General features: G+C 38.4%; 1 protein-coding gene across 2 annotated transcripts in view; it reads right to left on the reverse strand.

The window, feature by feature from the left end:
• The window catches only part of gab2 (GRB2-associated binding protein 2), a 207,298-nt gene that overhangs the window by 14,997 nt on the left and 178,332 nt on the right, over nucleotides 1–13,969 (reverse strand). For both annotated transcript variants that reach the window (XM_052026219.1, XM_052026220.1), the window contains one exon: nucleotides 2,670–2,892. In XM_052026219.1, coding sequence (XP_051882179.1) covers nucleotides 2,670–2,892 — 223 coding nt within the window. The remainder of the gene's footprint in view (nucleotides 1–2,669; nucleotides 2,893–13,969) is intronic.

The raw sequence follows: 13,969 nt of genomic DNA on the forward strand, positions 1-13,969 counted from the left end.
TCCTTCCCTATCCTTCTCTTCACACTTGTACCCCTTCACAAGTTTCCTCTCTCTGGTCCCTCCCTTAGTCACTTTTTTTCCAAATGGATTCCCCTGCCTTCTCCTCCCCCATTCCTTCAAATGGCAACTGCTTGCTCTCTCCCAGAGCAAGGCTGCCAACAGTTCATTGACACAGACCTTCTGAGGGGCTGCTGTAGCTTCCTGATTAACGAAACATTCACGACTTTGAGATGACACAAAAACATGCATGGAATTAGAAACAATAGGATGCAAATTGATTTGGGTAAATATGTGGAAGGATGCCAAGTGAGGAACATTTCTTTTGTGTGGAATAGCAATACCAATTTCACTGTTGTCCAAAATTTCAATCCAATAAGTCAAACTGGATAACTTCTTCACAAAACCATGCTGACTATCCCTGCCTTTCTAAGTGCAGATTAATCCCGTGACTCAGAAGTTTTTCCAATAATTTTCCTATCACTGATGTTGAATTCACTGTCTTCTAATCATCTGGCTTATTCCTACTGGTCTTCTTGAATAAATGTACCGCATTTGCTGTCACCTGGCACCTCTTCTGTGGCTAGAAAATTTCTGTCAGAGCCCTGGCAATCTCTCCACTTCCTCCCATTGCACTGGGATACATCTCAACAGGCCCTGAGGCTTTATCCGCCTTTAAGCCTGCTTAGACATTTAATACCTCCTCTTCCTTTCTGAGATCCTACAATTTCATTACCACTATCCCTCATTTCTCTCCAACTACAATGATTCCGATAGATAGTTCCTCTCCAGCCACATCACTGAAATCTGCCTCCCCTCCATGGACTCTGTCTTTACCTCTCGCTGCCTTGGGTGAAGCAGCCAGCATAATCAAAGACCCCACCCACCCGAGTCATTCTCTCTTCTCTCCTCTCCCATCAGGCAGAAGATACAGAAGTCTGAGGGCACGTACCACTAGGCTCAAGGGCAGCTTCTATCCCGCTGTTATAAGACTATTGAATGGTTCCCTTATACCATGAGATGGACTCTTGACCTCACATCTACCTTGTTATGACCTTGCTACCTGCACTGCACTTCCTCTGTAGCTGTGACATTTTACTCTGTATTCTGTTATTGTTTTTACCCTGTGCTACCTCTGTGCACTGTAATGAATTGATCTGTACGAACAGTATGCAAGACAAGTTTTTCACTGTACCTGGGTACAACTGACAATAACAAACCAATACCAATTACACTCATGGTAAGGAGAGTTAAGTGCATAAGCTCTAGGAAGGGGCATCAATCTAGTGGGCTGCTAGATGGCATTGACCTCTGTCAGTGTTGTTGGAGATGCACTCATTCAGATCAGAGGAGATTATTCTGCCATGCATCTGATTCATTTGGTCAGTAAATACAGATGAGAAGTATTCATTTAAGACCTCTCCTACAGCCTCTGACTCCAGGTGCAGATTGCCATTTTGGTCCCATCCAGTAACCCCTTGATTGCTGTCTGAAATGACTATGAAGCAGGTTATGAAGCCCTGAAAAGCAGAAGTACCTTGAAAGGCATAGCTGGAAACAAGGCCAGCCCCTGAAATCTCTGTCTAAGCCCCTAACAGATGGCAAATTCATGTTTTCAACCTTGCCCTCAAGGGATTTTCAATACTTTTGAATGTTTTTGAAATTCAGAAACTTCTAAACATGAGTGAAAATGAAATAAGCAATTAAAAGATATTAAAAAATATTCATTTAAAAAAAATAATATAAATTATTTTCCTTGCCTCTTTCCCCTGCTGTCCCACAACCCAATTGAAATGAAAGGGGCTTCAGACTCTGGGCTAGGTTAGACCAGACACAGGATCCAAGAGCAGATTCCCCAGTTTAATTGTTGAGGAATCTCAGCAAACCTTTGCTCCAGCATTGCTCCATGCAAGTCCAGCAGTGAACTTGGCTTGACTTGTAAATTCAGAACTTCTGCATTGCAGAGAACTCTGGAGCTGCTGGCACTTATCTTGGAAATGTTGGAAATCTGGGACAATGTGACTGTGTGCATATACTTGCAGTGCTGGCTTCTTGCCATTAGAGGCCACCAATAAACTATTTAAATGCCTGAAAGAAAACAAGTCTCCATGTAACACTTCAACTTTCTCCATAGACCATGAAACCTTAACACTAATGTTTTCAAAATTTTTGTGTGTAAAATTTATTGCTGCTGTTGTTTTTCTCGCTCACTGGTTCTGAACCAATGAATTACAGAAACCATTTTTGACCCTACACGAATGTTGACTTCCATCAGGTCTCAATCCATAAGCAGAGTCGAGAAAATCATGTTCAAGCAGTTTGTGTAAAAACTGTTTTTTTGCAGATGTCATCACCTACTTCCTGATCAAATTATTTTGTCACACTCATTTCACTCAATCAATTGAAGAAATAATAACAAAAGACAGGAAAGTAAATCTGCTCATGAATCATTTCTAATATCCACTGTAAATTAATGTGGCTGAGCTCAGTTCCAAATTCTTTTGATTCTAATTTAATGCTATACAAAACAGGTCCAGCTCTGCTTATTATCTATTCAGACACCAGCAAGTACTGTGAGCCAGATATTAATGCTTTTGTATTGGACTGCTATTTTAAAGATCTAAATATAGAGGTTTTTTTTCATTTTGCTGTTTTCAACTAAAGATTCATACCTAGCATTTTCGGTCTTCTTGCTCATACATTGGTGGAGAAAGAGGTAGTCTTGTGGTGCACTGGATGAAAGAACAGACTGAAGCTGGATTGGGTTTTCAAATGTGAATACCGATGGTTGACTGGCATGTGCAGAGCTCTGGACACCATGTTCTCCAACTAGACCAAAGTTAGCAATAGATGAACGAGGAACCTGTGATCCAACTGCTGCATTTCTGGCAACATCTATATGGAACAGAAATAAATCATTTTATTATTGGATTCCGTTCTAACTCAAAGATCACAGTGGAAATAAGTGGAAATAAATAGACAAGTCGAAATCAATGTTAAAACAAATCTGTATAACAAAATGCCAATTAAATATCAAATTATAGATCACTCGTTAAAAAAATAAGACAATGCATTATACTTGACATCTTCATCTGTAATTTATGATAAAGGTATAATTATCTTTATTTGATAAATTCTAGTTTTAAATGAGGCCCTTATAGAAGCACGCTAACAGCATTCTCTAATCTGTGCAAATGATTGGTTGCATCGTCTAGGTTATATTAAGATGTATATCCATCTGTAGGATTCCACATGTTGCAAACCTGTATACACTTTCAAGTTACTAGCCAGAAAACTTTGGACAAAGTAGGCTTTGAAGTTTTCAGTCTATTAAATGTCAGTTTGCACATTGCATTTTATTTGCTTACCTGCACTGCCCTTGCTCTGTAGCTGCAACACTATATTCAGCATTTTGTTTTTTTTTTAACTACCTCGATATACTTATGTATGGCATGATTGATCTGAATGGCACATAAACACAGTTTTTCACTGTATCTCAGTACATGTGACAATAATAAACCAATAATTCCACTTCCAATAATTATTACTCCTTTCCCAACCTGATTGTCATAATCCAAGGATGAGCTGACAGCACCGGGCACATTCCCCACATACTGATCCTACTGCAGCTGTGCAAGCATTTGAGTGAATAGCAAACAGCACAAACAGTTCATAGTAGCAACAAGTAGATTTCCATATTGTGACACCCCATCATCCATCAAATCATTCTTCTCCACTGCCAGGGCACAGTAACTGCAGCCTGTACAAAATGAACTGCAGTTATTTGCCCAGGCTACTCCAACAGTAACTCCCAAACCCATGATCTCCAAGGAGGAGGAGGACAGCAGGTGCATGGCATCACCACCATTCACAGGTTCCCCTCCAAGTTGTATGCCATCCTGACATGGAAACAGATCATCATTCTTTCAACTTCATTGGATCTAAATCCTGGAACCACTCCCCGGGTCTGCCCCCCTGCCCCCACAGCACTGTGGGAGTACCTTCATCAGAAGGACTGCAGTGATTCAAGTAGATGGCTCACTACCACCTTCTCAAGGGCAATTAGGGATGGGCAACAAATGTTGGCCTTGCCAGTGACACCCACATCCCAAACATGGATTAAAGAACCCAGCAAAAGATCAAAGGAGTTTGTGCATATTAGGCCTCTGGAGATCTGTGTGAAAATTATCATTCTGGATTTAATACCCTTGGGCTAGGAACCTGTCATGATCACTGAATCCAGGAAACAGGAGGGAATAGTAGGGGAGATATTGATGAGAGAAACATAGCATAGCTATTCTCCCAAAACACAAAATTAACATAAAGGCATTGCTTATACTTGATTCATAACATTCTAATTTCACCAAACATACCCAATCTGCATAACATTTTAAGGGAAAGTCAAAGAGGATGGCCTGCCATCCTTGAATACAATTTGATAACTTGTTTTTTAGCTGTATCTTTTGAGATTATCTAGGTTAGAGTTACTCAAGACTGCACATTAGTCACTGAATCTGAAATTCAATAAAAGCCTTCATTCCCCAGAGAAAGAGTGAGTCATCAATGTTTAAAACAACCATGTATTGATTTCCTTAAAGGAGTTACCACGTCACTGTCCTTTCTGACCCAGACAGCTGAAAGCATTCATTCAAGACAACAGAAACCTATTTATTACATTTAGCTGGTGGGTGAAGTGCTCTCTGACTACAAACAAAAATGAAAAAGAAATGTGGAAAATCCTGGGTATTATCCGGTTTTTAGATTTAACCAGAATCGCAATTATCAGGCATTTGGTTGAACAAGCAGTCAAACATTACATATCAGGAATGTATTTTCTTAATAACCAGGACTATGTGAAAATGTTGCTGAAACCACTGTAATTATAATACACACTTTCTAAAGATGTAAATTAATCAGAAACATACAATTGTCACATTGCATCCAAATATTTATGACGGTATGACTACTATGAGTAGGATATTTGATCTAGGTATGAAATATTTTAAATCATTGTGCAAGTCCCCACTTATATATTAATAGGTTATACTTATAATTTCTTTTAAGATATTAGATGTATTTTTCACAGAGGGGTTAATACAAAGCAAACTATACTCTCAGTTATTCTTCATGGACAATTTGTGTACACAGTACTGGAGGAATAAATATCAAAGATCCATTGCCATTTTAGTGTACTTCAGCCATAAAATTAGCAATGCAAAATGGCTGGAAGATAGACTGATGCTTGCATATACTAAGTCCTAACCTGTTGACTAACTTTCTGAGATGTCCATGGGGGGACTGAGTCACATCCACAGTTGAAGGGCGGGGGCTCTCTATATTGATAATTTCTCCTGGATTCTTAGAGGGTTAGCTTAAGGCCAATGAGATATGTTAGGTCTTATCACACATCATTGTTGGTCAAACCCATCGAGCAATTATTCAGCCATACGATATAACAATGAAAGTTACTGAAAATATGTCATTATTGGCCCATTTTCCTTTCCTTGAGGAGTTCAAGCAGGCAGTGCCTTTGCTTGGAAATTGCTCAGGTGTGGACATATCTATTGTGGATCGTTGTTCCAATTATTAACCAAAGTCTCTGGATAGTTGTCACTGTAATCAAGGCTGGAAAGGATGCATCCATTCTGGAAGGCCATTACATGACTTAATGCTTTCTGCATCTGAGCTTCCCAAATGGTGCAAAACAAAATCTGCCTTAAGGTATAATGGAAACACTGAAGTGTTAGATTCTTCTTTATTTCATTATAGATGCAGCACTGTATACTTCCAGAATTATTTTTATTTCATATTTTTATCCTGCTTTGGTTTGACATTTAACATCGTTACCAGCCTGGGGAATGACCTTTTAAATCAATCTCAGAGCTACTGAATCTAATTACTAATTCTGAATGAAGAGCCAAATGCTGAAACTATCCAATGGAGAGAAGTGCACAAAATAGCCAAGGCAAATAGGAAGTGCAGAATGCGACCAGTGTGGGGGGAAGGGGAATATTGGAGGAAGGATGATATCATAAGTTCACTTCAGTATGGCTACGAATCCAATTTTAAGCTGCATTTGCACAATCGCGTCTCAACTGAGATGAGGAAAGATTTTTTTCACTTTGAAGGTGATGAATCTTTAGAATTCTCCACCTCAGAGGGCTGTAGAGGCTTAGTTACTGAGTTCATTTAAAACGGTGGGTGATAGATTTCTAGATAACAAGGGAATCGAGGGATATGAGGGTTGTGCTGGAAAATGTTACCCAGGGTAGGAAATCAGCCACGATCTTGATGAACGGTGAAGCATCCTTGAAGGCTAGATGGCTTATTCCTGTTCCTTATTCTTAAGTTCTTGTATACTAAACAGAACTGAAACACACTAAAGTCAAAGCTTAAATGTAAAAATGCATTCTTAATAGATATTAACTCATTTTTGAATTTACAAGTAACACAAACCTTATGGTTCTGGTGATGAAATACAGCAGGTTAATGAAACATAATCATACTTTCTACATTTTTTTTTACAGAAGCTATTTTTATTACTCAGAAAGCAACCAGTGATTCAAAATATAGCTTGGAGAAATATTAAATCATTCACCACTAATAATTTTACAAAAATTAACCTGTATACATCAATTATTGTTATTAGCTATGATATTGGATTATGGAAATCAGTAGACCATTGAGATATAAGCAAGTTAAATATAATTGCACTGAAAAACTGAGGAAACAAAGTACAACAATTTATTGAAAGGACTGCCTTCATTACTCAGGCTTGGTTTCCACTTAAATGCTTCGGAAATCCGAAAGCTCAGAACAGCCTAAGAATCAAAGCTATCTGGTAGGATGGAATTCCACAATAATTTGGCAACTTCTTTGTGTACAAAGGTGACTGGGTCTGATGCAGAATATTCCAGACAATGGCTTAACAGAAACCAACATTCAAACCAAAGCACTTTATGGTTAACTTGAATTAGAGAGGACCAACCTAGCATAATCATTTTGTAAATGTTGTTTGTAATTTAAATAAAAATATCTCTATTGGAGGCCAAAGCAATTATGATAATGTCAGAGGTAAAACTGGAGGTGCAAAACTGTAAAATAAATGTGATTTTTCAATCACCACCACCACCAATTTTTAGATTAGACTGTCTTGATGTATCAGTTTCATGATTTGCCATGAAAAACTAATTGTTGTTTAAATTCATTAACATACAACAGAGCAGCATGGTAACTTCAGTATCATATTGAAGCTGCACAAGGAGTTAGAACGATTGGTTCATATCAGCCAACCCTGAAACGCAAGGACAATCTGCACATTCCGATACCAACTACACACCATCACCAACAAACAAGCTGCCGTAACAGTCTCTCTTTCCAGGCCATCTCTTTCTTGTTCCTGCAGTTTTGTACATCACCTCCTGACTCAAGCCATCCTTTCCCCTAATCATCAGACATCCAAAGTTACACAGAAACCCCAACATGACCTGATCCCCTTTGAAGATCAATCTTTGTTTCAACACTACAGGGTTAGTGTACAAGAAGAGTCACCTTCCTTGGAGTCTGGAGTACCAGATTCACATTTCAGGAATTCAGATGGACTCCTCATCCATTTTCCATGCATTATTTTAATTGTATTGGAGAAGATTCCTGCAATTACTGTTTATGCCCCAACGTTATTGTCTTTACAAATGAAGGGTCGACACTTCTGCTGTGGTTAAGGAGAAAGGAATAAGCATGGTAAAAGAGCAAATTTGCATATTTGAACATGAGAACTTTATCACCAGATATGAATGATATATATCTCAAGCTATTAAAAAAAATGAATGAGGAAATTGTAAAAGCCCTGACCATCATTTCTCGATTGCCCCTGGCTACAGGAGTGGTGCCAGAAGACAGGAGGACTGCTAATGTTGTACTTTTGTTAAAAAGGAAGCAAGAGTAATTATAAACCAGTTAGTTTAATCTGAGCGGTGGGAAAATTATTGGAATTAACTTGAGAGACAGAAGGAGCCTTCATTTAGAGAGAAATAGCTTAATCAAGCCAAGTCAGCATTGATTTGTTAAGCTAAGGTCATATCTGACTAATTTGATTGATTTTGTTTTGGGAGGTAACAGGAGGATCAATGAGGGCAGAATGCTTGATGTAGCCTACCTAGACTTCAGCAACGTTTTTGACAAGGTTCAGCAAAACAGGCTGGTCAAAAAAGTAAAGCTGCATGGCATTCAAGGAAAAGTGGGAAATTGGATCCAAAATTGGCTCTGTGATAGGAAGCAGAGGGCAATGATTGATGTGATTGTGATTGGAAGGTTATTATTGTAAAGGTTCCACAGGGCTCAGTACTAGGTACCTCTGCTTTTTATTCCACATACTACTGACTGAATCTTAAATGTTTGGGACATGATAAGGAATTTGTGGATGATACAAAAATTGGCAAGTGATTGACAGTGAGGAGAAAAAGTTTTGATCTTTCAGGAGGATATAGATGAATATAGGTGGTCAGGTCAGTTGGGCAGAAAAGTACCAAGTGAAATTTAATTTAGAAAACTGTGAGGTATTGCATTTGGGAAAGTGCAACCGGGCATGAGAATATACATTAAATACTGAGGATACTGAAAAGTATGGAGGGTCCTCGTAGATAGCACAATAGGTTAAAAAGATGGATAAAAGGCCTGTGCGTTCCATTATTAGTTGTTGTCTTCACTGGAACAGATGAGGGTGTGGGAAGAATGAACTGAGGCATATAAAATTATGAGGTACAAAGGCAGAATAAATAGAGAAGATCTATTTCTGCCATCTCAGGGATAAAAAAAAATCAGGTGGCAAAGATTTGATGTAATGAGTAGAAGGATTGGAATTGATTTATTATTGTCACTTGTACCAAGATACAGTGAAAAACTTGTCTTGCATACTGTTCAGACAGATCAATTCATTACACAGTGCATTGAGGTAAGTAACGAGTAGATCTGCAGAGAACAGTTTGCAATGAGTCACCATGCTCTGGCGCCATCTTGCATTATAACTCCTTCTCAAGGGCCATTAGGGACGGGCAATAAATACTGACCTTGACAGGATTGGAGGTGTGATGAGGAAGAAGAAAATCACCCAGCAGATTGAAGGGCTCTGTAACTCATTGGTTAAAAGGACGGTAGAGGCAGGAACCCTCATCGCATTTAAATGAGTTTTGGGTGTGTACAGGGAGCCATGACCTGCAGGATTTGGACCCAGAGCGAAGGTGGGTATAGGTTGGGGAGCTGATTTTTGACAGACATGATGAGCTGATTGGCTTCCTGTGTTGCAAATGTTCTAATAATTCTTTCAGCTTCATGACACATTCACGATGAGATATCAATATAAAGGTAATCTTCACTACTCTACCACCCAAAAACTGCCAAAAAATCATGGGCAACATTTGTTTCTATGTTGATTGGCAATGGTAAGAGAAAGATTTCCCAAGTGGCAGTTAATAGCTGATCCAAAACATAGTTTGCAACAACTTTAATTATTTTATTATCACTGCATCTCATGGCAATAATTACTTCTTTTAAAATTTAAACCTAGTTTGCACATGGACTTTAATAATTTGATTTTCAATTAATTTTAACTATTTTTCCATAAACATCTATAATTATATAAAGCCTTATAATAAACAACTGTTTAATCTTAAATTAAAGTCAGTAATTTTATTGCTTGTACAGATTTTCTCATTTATATTAGAAATTTATATATTTACTATATTATATTAGTGTCTTAATTTTAATTAATATTTCTCATCTTGTGTCATTCCCCAAGGACATTAGCAGAACAATACAATCTCCAGTGCATTACATAATGCTTCCTCAGGATTCATATAATTATATTCATCAGATATATTAATCTAGATTTTCTGACTGGGATTCCCCAATCTGCAAGTGCAAATTGAATAACTCCCATCTGAAAATTAGCCAGAAACCAATATAAAAAAAATCTGCCCATTTTATGTCACAGCCAATTTTCCAAAGACAAGCAAGACATTCACTGGAAGAGTTTGCTTTTAAACAGATGGGAGATTGGTTTAAATACAAATTTGATAGTTGGGACTTTCTGCATGCCATCTCCTGATGCTCGGGTATAAATGAGCTTATTTTTAAACCATGCCCTTATGAACTTGTGGCTAGATGATGGTTAGTATATGTAACTTCACGAAGAGAACACAGGAGATAGTTTTTACTTATTCCTTAACCATTTTTCCACTTTTGCTTTCCAGCTGGCACTTGGGATTTTCTGAACCCCATATAAGTTGTTCCAATTTGCCTCTCCACCAACCCCCCCCCCCCCCCCCCCCCCCCGTCCTCCCCACTACTGCATTTAATTTGCAGATGCCATTTCCTTGCCCTTCCTTATTTGGAAGAGAAAGGACAATTTAAGAATGCCAATTCAACCAAGCTGTAAAAGCAGTGCCCTGTACAGAACCTGCTGATACCCTCACTACACTTCTATGGACGGAGGCATCTGTCATTTGGCAGAGAATTGGTATGTGTGAGAATCAACAGCCAACATACCCTGGCCACATACATCTACCAAGATACCACTGAACATTCCTATAACTCTACTGGAAAGTGGGCATCTTGGGACCCACATGGAACAAAATAATGTGGGAATATATTAAATATGATATGACAATATGGGTCCACATTTATCATGGGCGCAGACACTGCTCCAAACACTTGGACCTCAACGTATTGTAAAGGGATCAAGACATGGCAGAGCAACTACTGCTCCCTTTCCTGTGTCTCACACATGGGAAATTAGCATGATCCAATTAGAAACAATAATTAGAGTGATACCTTAAATAATGTCTTGTTAGCGAAAACACACAATGAATGTTTTTTGGGATAGAGTGAATTAAAACATACCAGCATGTTTTATTAACCAAACCAGATATCTAAGCAACATATTCAATTAATGTCTCCTGAAATGAATAGGCTTTCACAATTACTTGGGTATTATTAGGCATCAGTAAATGTGCAAGTGGGAACAAATTTTTCGTTACATTACCTTATTGATAAGATGGTATTTTGTGACTGAATTTCAAATTAGTGCACAAACCACTGTCAAATCATTTCTCAATAAGACTTGTCTGTCCTGAACTTCAGATTCCATATCTTGGAAGATGTATTGGGGGTAAGTGTCACCACTTGTCCTTCTCTTCCTCTACCTTTCCATCAGGTGAGACAGTCACTTTGTGCAATAAAATGGGTGTCTGACTTCCTTTTAGCAATAGAACTGAACATCAATTCATGACGAATAGAAAATTGGAATGTTGGATACTTTTCTCTTCCCCTGTGTGCTGTTGCCAGTTTCTGGAAACAAGTGCTTCACTATCTACTTCTCTTTTCCAAGTATCTAAATGATATGATCTCAGATTCAAGTTCCATTATCTCTGCTTCTGGTAAAGCGATTCTGAGATCTGCAATATCCTTTGTTTACCAGTCAGCAAACCTTTGTGGAAATGTTTTATGTTAAAACTGTAACTGCACCACACTTAAAACTACATTTGGTTCCTTGTATACATCAAACTATACATTATGTTTATTCCATATATCTAATTTTCAAGATAATTTTGTAAATGACTGGGGCAGAAGCAAATGCTCCAGCTAACATTAATACAAGGGAAGGAAAAACCCAACCATTGGAAAGGGATCCTAAGTGGACCATGATACATCCAATATGTTTTTGTTTCTTTATCCCCCTTGGCACAAATTCACATCTGATATTGTGTTTAATTTTAAAATAGCATACGATTTTATTTATCCTAATTTAGATAATGTAGATTTTCAAATAATTTAAGTATTCTAACATTATAAAATACTTTTTCTAATTTTCACCAGTTTTTGCTCTCAGATCTTAATATTTAACTGAAAGGGAATGATTTTGACACATTTCTCACAATGGTCTGAAAATATAACTGAAGTTCAAATGAAATGTCACAAGCAGAATGAGGAAGGAAATTTCAATTTAACTGCATAACAGGTTGGATCAAAATAGTAACTTGGAGAATTTGGAGAAAAATAGGCTCAAAGTTCGACTCCAGTCTAGTCCATGGCGATTTGTGCTTCATTTTATTTGTCATGACCATATAGGCAAATCTTACAGAAGTGTGTCTTATTTTGGGGGTGGGTGTGGGTGGGTGATTATTTGATCGCAAACATATCAGAATAGACTAATTAAAAAAAATCTTGTTTAAATGTAAAGCAAAAAAAAAGCACAGCAGGTATTGTCAACCTGAAATAAAACTTAAAATACTGGAAATATCTAAGAGGCCCAGCAGCATCTGTGGACAGAAACAAGTAATCAGGAAAATTTAGAACACAGACATGTTTTAAGTTGCAGAAAAATGGGAAGACAAAGGGAATGTCAGTGAAAGGGTCAAGGGGAAAAAAAAAGACTCAAGATCGAATGAAAACATTCAGAGAACCAGCCTTTCCTGTTCATGTCAGCTCTGCTATAAGAGCTGGAGCTGCTGAGCAGGTCTGTGGGGAGGAGGGAAAGCTTGGCCTTTCATGTCGTTGACCTTTCATGGTTGGGCACTGTTGGCATGGGGCACCAACTCTGTTTCTCTCGCTGTGGATGCTGCCTGGCATGTTGAGCACTCTCAGCAGTTTTTGTCTAGCTCTAGATTTTCAGCATCTGCAGTGCTTTACTTTTCAGTCTCTGGCGAGTTCAGGTGTAACCGACCTGTTACATCAACTCAGTTTTCTCTTTCCACAGATGCTGCCTGAGCCCCTGGTTTTTCCCAACATTCTCCTTTATTTCAGGTTTCCAGCTGGTTCCATATTCCCCATTCCAGCACTGTTTGTTTACTTCTATTTCTCTCTCAGTTTCCCCTCTATTTACACCTCCTCCAGACAGATCAGCTGCCAGTAACAAGCCTTCACCTTCCTTACTCAGCTGATGTCGTGTCATCCATTTCCTCAGTCTCCAGAGTCATTCTCTTTGTACGCCCCACCCTTAAGTTCTCTGAAACTTAAACCCATTTTTGAAATGTTCCTAATTCTTATGAGAGATCATTGACCTGTAACATTAATGCTATTTCCCCCTCCTTTATTAAGGCTTTTAATATTGGAAACAATACACACATCAGCTTGAAAATTAGATTGCACCCAAGACAGGGGCTGTTTCTCTCTTTCCAAGTTCTGACGAAGGGTCTTCAACCTGAAACATTAATTTGGTTTCTCTTTCCGCAGATGCTGCCTGACTTGCTGAGTCTTTCCAGCATTTTTGGATTTTATTTGAGATTTCTAGCATCTGCAGATTTTTGATTTTACTGTTAAGATCATTGATTTGACTGCTAAGCATCTGAAGAAACATTCCACTGCAGTTGCTTGCTGTCAAGTTTCACATCGAAACATGGAAACGATGTGAGGCTCTTGGATACCTGTGGTAGGAGGAGTACATTCAGTCTGACTGTCTACCACATCTGCCATTTGAGCCTTCTCCACCAAGCATCAAGATCATCAACACTATTTTAATTTTTTCCCCATCTTTCTTTCCCAAACAGCAGAAGGAAAAAAAAACACATGTTATCTGGAAACAATAGTCTCACACAAAGAGACACGGATAAATAGCAATCACCAATTTAATGTTGAGGGGTGCAGTGAAGTGTCACTGGACTGGTTCCAACATTTTCTTTGGGAGGAGAAACAGAGTAGACTAGACCTGTATTCTCCAGGGTTTAGAAGAATGAGAAGAGATTTCATTGAAAATTTGTACAAGGCTTGGCAGGTTGAATGCAGGGAGGATAGTCCTGGATGGGAAGTCCAGAGCCAGGGGGTCACAGTCTCAGAATAAGGAGTTTAGGACTGAGATGAGAAGGAATTTCTTTAGGCAGAGAATGGTGATATTTGGAATTCTCTGTCCTAGGGGGCTATGTAGGCTCAGTCATAGATTATATTCAAATCAAAGATCGATAGATATCTGAATTTTACGGGA

Source organism: Pristis pectinata, chromosome 11 (assembly GCF_009764475.1).
Source record: "Pristis pectinata isolate sPriPec2 chromosome 11, sPriPec2.1.pri, whole genome shotgun sequence".
Taxonomy (NCBI): Eukaryota; Metazoa; Chordata; class Chondrichthyes; order Rhinopristiformes; family Pristidae; genus Pristis; species Pristis pectinata.